Below are 5100 nucleotides of genomic sequence, written 5' to 3' on the forward strand. Positions count from 1 at the left end.
TATTTTATTCTGGAATGTTTTTCTCTCGTCTAGTGTTGTCTGTTTCTGTATCGTGTTTTTCCAAAACACATTTTCAGGGGTTTGTCTTGTCAAATGTTATCACCATACCGGATTAAAGTCGAAACGCATTAACTGTATGAATGTGAATCCCTTTCAAAGTAATAGCGTGTGTAGTATCCTGTAGGATGTGTATAATCACACTCATTTAGCCTCTAGACTCGTAGCGTAATTACAGCCAAGAGAGGAGGAGGGACCAACACTGCTGCTTAAAATAACCAGGGAGGGAGGGAGGGGGAGAGAGAGGGAGAGAGAGAGGGAGGGAGGGAGAGAGAGAGAGAGAGAGAGAGAGAGAGAGAGAGAGAGAGAGAGAGAGAGAGAGAGAGAGAGATGAGAGAGAGAGAGAGAGAGAGAGAGAGAGAGAGAGAGAGAGAGAGAGAGAGAGAGAGAGAGAGAGAGAGAGAGGGTTTAATAATGAGAGATAGAGGCGGAAATGGAAAAATAGGGAGATGGGGATGTGAATGAGGGACAGAGAGATAGTGTCTTGTATCAACAGCAGAACCAAATAAGGGAGCAGAGGGGTTTTGCTGTGATCTCCGTGGCAGGCAGGTATAATAAGACTAGATAGAAGAGAGGGAGGTACCGTTATGCTAACGGAGGGAAGGAGGAGGATAAATGGAATCTCAAGGCTTCACGGCTCGGCAGACAGAGAGACAAAGAAGACACACACAGAGAGAGGGAACCGTATCAGAGCACGCTCTTTTCTCATACTGTAAAACAGCAATGAAAACACAACCACTTTCTCCTAATAGAAAGGTTGAAAGAAGGTCTTGCATGCATGTTGATTGGGGCATATGTATTCAATGAATTACTCTATAAAGCAAATCTTTTTACACATTTTTTATTATTATTTATTATTATTATTTTACTTAAACGATAAAAGGCAAAAGGATCTATAGTGATGACTCTGAATATCTGAATATAGCTGTTATTTGCTGTGTGTGATCGTGTGAGTGTAAGAAAGAGTTGCATTGACTGGGCTGGCCAGATCCATTTCACAATCTGGCCATTTTGATATATTGAAGTCAAAAGAAAACATTCCGCAGGTTCCAAAGGATTTAAGTGTCATTTGACCTTGTTGTTAGTTTGTTCATGCATTCACAGGCATATGCAAAAAACGAAACAATCTCCTTAAACAAAACATAAATACACAATATGAGACTTCATCAAAGGACATCCCTTTTAATGGTGACAACCTAGGGCAGGAGAAAAACACTTTCCCTTCACATTGTGTTGTTTGCACGTCAGTCATTCATCAGATTCCATTCATCCATTTCATAAATTTGTATTTCGTGTACATTAAAAGGACACATGGGATATCGCATTATTTTCTCAAAGACGGGTATCTTTTCTGGTTGGGTCTGGTTTGAGTGTTTGTTTATAAATCGGCGTGGATTATGGGGGATGGAGTTCCTATGAGAACGAGCTTCTGGGTCCTAGTGCCGGTCTATAGGCCCTTCTGGCTTCGTTCAGAACCAGCAGCAGAATGCAATGTTTTTCCTCAGTAGAGTGAAAACAAAACCGTAGCTGATGATCTTTCTCAGGGCGTGTGAGGTTTTACCTTTTTTATCCAAACCCTCACACACATTAACCTCCCTCCGCTCCCTCCCCTCTCCCCATCCCCCCCATCGCAGGCCACGGGCTCTTTGGCTCCTTCGAGATGCTGTCGTCGTGGCGACGGACGCGGGAGGACCAGCACGTGAAGGACCGCGTGGCGGCCGTCTTCGAGGACGTGATGCTGCGCTTCTCGGGCTCCACCCTGCTGCACCTGACGGCGCTGGGCCTGGCCGCCTCGCCGCTCACCAACATGGAGGCCGTGCGCCTCTTCTGCCGCACGGCCTCGCTGGGCGTGGCCGTGGGCTACGTGTACACGCTGTCGCTGTACGGCTCCTGCCTGGTGTTCACCGGCTACCTCGAGACGGGCTACCGCCACGGCTGCTTCTGCCGCCGCGTGCCCAAGCCCGAGCGGCTGGACGCCAAGCCGGCCTGGTACCGCTGCCTCATGTACACGCGCTACGAGGAGGAGACGGCCGGCCCTCACGCCAGCCCGCCGCGCAGCTACGCGCACGACAACGCGCACGGCGACGCGCACGGCAACGCGCACGGGGACGCCGTGCACGGGAATGTGAACGTGCACGGGAATGTGGACGTGCACGGGAATGTGAACGTGCACGGGAATGTTAATGCGCACGCTCACAGGAACGCCCATGGGAACGCCCACGGGAACGCCATCGGTCACTCGGCGGTCAATTCCGGCGCCACGCACGTGCACGCCGGGAGCCTCCAGGGCGCCCACGGCAACAGTCACGTGACTCACTCGACGGCGGCACACATGCACGCGCATCCTCACTCCCACCCACACATGCAGCCTCACGTGCACGCCGGGGCGGCCCCCCCTCTGTCGGCCCTCGGCCCGGACCCCCACCCACACCCTCAGGACTCCCACCTGCTGCTGGGCTGCATGCGGCGTTGCTACGGCGACTGGATCACCAACACCTACGTGAAGCCCTTCGTGGTGCTGCTGTACCTCGTTTACATCTCCTTCGGCCTCATGGGCTTCATGCAGGTGAGGACACACACACACACACACACACACTCAGATACACACACCTAATGTGTATAAACGTGCACACACATAGAAAACAAACACACACACATATCCAATGTATATACACACACACACACTCACACAAACACACATAGACACACACACCTTATGTGTATAAATGTCATACATAGATAAACAAACACACACACATACCTTTATGTATATATTATACACACACACAAAAACACACACGCACACACCTTATGTGTATAAATGTACACATACTTACATATATAAACAAACACACACATACACACACACCTAATGTATCTACACGCACACATACATATTGTAACACACACACGCAGACATACACATTCTGTATAAACACACAAACACACGTAAACACAGCCATACCGTGTATTCACAAACACACCCTCAAGCATACGCCTACTGTATTTACACATACACACACAAATATAAACAAACACATACACACGCACGTACTGTATAGACACATACACACACACACGCACCCAAGCATAAACATACTGTATATGCACATACACACACACACCAACGCATGAACAAACATATATATTCATGCCAGTGTACCCTCACCATCACTAACCCCTTCCCCCGTGCCCCTCTGCCCCCCCGTCAGGTGACCCAGGGCTCCGACCCCAGCGCCCTGGTTGCCATGGACACGGCCACGGTGCTGTACGCGCGGGCCCAGCAGCGCTACTTCAGCTCCTACTCGCCGGTCATCGGCTTCTACATCTACGAGAGCGCCCCCTACTGGAACGCCTCGGTGCAGCGGGACCTGCTGGAGTACACCAAGGGCTTCCAGAGGATCAGCTGGCTGGAGTCCTACCTGGGATACCTGTCGGAGCTCAACCAGTCCACCAGCCAGCCGCGCCACAACTTCACCCGCACGCTGCGCCTCCACTTCCTGCGCCAGCCGCGCTACGCCCACTTCGCCGACGACATCATCTTCGCCGAGCGGGGCGCGGGCGAGGAGCCCGAGGTGGCGGCGTCGCGCGTCTTCCTGGTCGCCAAGACGACGGAGAACAAGCGGGAGGAGATGTCGGTGCTGCTGGACACGCTGCGGCGGCTGTCGCTGACGTCGCGCGTGCGCTTCCTCATCTTCAACCCGTCCTTCGTGTACCTGGACCGCTACGCGGCGGCCGTGGGCTGGCCCCTGCGCCACTCCCTGCTGGCCGTGCTCTTCCTGCTGGGCCTGGCCTCCCTGGCGCTGGTGGAGCCCCTGGTGGCCGCCTGGCTGGGCCTGACGCTGCTGTCGGTGCAGTTCGGCGTGGTGGGCTTCATGACCCTGTGGGGGGTGGAGCTGGACTGCGTGTCGGTGCTCTGCCTCATCTCCACGCTGGGCCACGCCGCCGACTGCAGCGCCCCCCTGCTGTGCGGCTTCGCGGGGGGCCGCGGGGAGAGCCGGACTCGCTGGGTGCGCGTGGCGCTGGAGCGGCACGGCGTGGCCTCCCTGCAGGCGCTGCTCTGCTACGCCGCCGCGCTGGCGCCCGTGGCGTGCGTGCGCTCCAACCTCACGCGCACCATCTTCCGCTGCCTGGCGCTGGCGGCGGGCTGCTCGGCGCTGCACACGCTGGCCTTCCTGCCCACGCTGCTCACCTTCCTGCCGCCCGCCAAGTCCAAGGACGCGCCGGGCGGGCGGGGGCCGGGCAGCCCCCGGCAGGAGGTGGAGTGCGTGGAGATGAACGACAGCACGCGGGTGGTGGACCAGATCACCACCGTCTGACCGCGGGGACCGCGCGGCTGGGGTGGGGTGGGGGGGGGGGGGGGGAGGAGGGGGAGGAGGGGGAGGAGGAGGGTGGGGGGGGGGGGGGGGGTGGTGTCACGGGCAACAGCGGAACCTCTCGGTTGCTATGGTGATAGGGGGGAGGGGTGGGGTGGTTAGGGGGTGGTCCCCGGAGGACGGGGTGGGGGGGGGGGGGGGGGGGGAAGATCTGCTTCCAGCTGATGCAGCAGAACAGATAAGGAGACGGGGGGGGGGGGGGGGGGGGGTAGAGAGAGCGAGAGATAGAACACCACGCTAGAGTGGAGGGATAGAGAGGTAGAGGTACAGAGGGGAAACGGGGAAAAATGAGCTAGACAGATATTTGGGATGCAGTGTATCCATGGTTACCTGCCGGTGTCGTGATGAGGCATATCGATGAGAGCTCCCGTTTTGTTTTTTTCCACACAGCAGCCAATCGGAGGAGGTGAAGCCCGCTGAGGTCATTCCGGGATGTGACCTCATAGCCCTCAGAGACACTAGCTCACCGCGATCGCCGGGACCCCCGAAACAGCTTCAGAAGCGATCACATTGTTCAGCTAGCACCTAATAAACCCACAGTAACCCACCTAATAAAACACCACCATACCAGACAACCAGACTGTGTCTTTACTTCCATTCTGGGTCCAAGATCAAGATCAATGTTAAAACACAGTGTTCAGACCTCTATCGTGTTGGACCACATCAC

The 5100-nt window shown here is 55.4% G+C and overlaps 1 protein-coding gene across 5 annotated transcripts in view; it reads left to right on the forward strand.

The window, feature by feature from the left end:
• The window catches only part of ptchd1 (patched domain containing 1), an 8768-nt gene extending 4392 nt beyond the window's left edge, over positions 1-4376 (forward strand). The window contains exons 3-5 of one of the 5 annotated variants that reach the window (XM_056584857.1): positions 1692-2431; positions 2495-2623; positions 3270-4376. In XM_056584857.1, the coding sequence (XP_056440832.1) occupies positions 1692-2431; positions 2495-2623; positions 3270-4376 (1976 nt within the window). Of the gene's footprint in view, positions 1-1691; positions 2624-3269 lie in introns of all 5 variants that reach the window. The other 4 variants (XM_056584859.1, XM_056584858.1, XM_056584861.1 and 1 more) reach the window with 4 other exon arrangements.
• Positions 4377-5100: the final 724 nt, after the last annotated feature.

The sequence above is a fragment of the Gadus chalcogrammus genome, chromosome 23, assembly GCF_026213295.1.
Source record: "Gadus chalcogrammus isolate NIFS_2021 chromosome 23, NIFS_Gcha_1.0, whole genome shotgun sequence".
NCBI classification, from domain to species: domain Eukaryota; kingdom Metazoa; phylum Chordata; class Actinopteri; order Gadiformes; family Gadidae; genus Gadus; species Gadus chalcogrammus.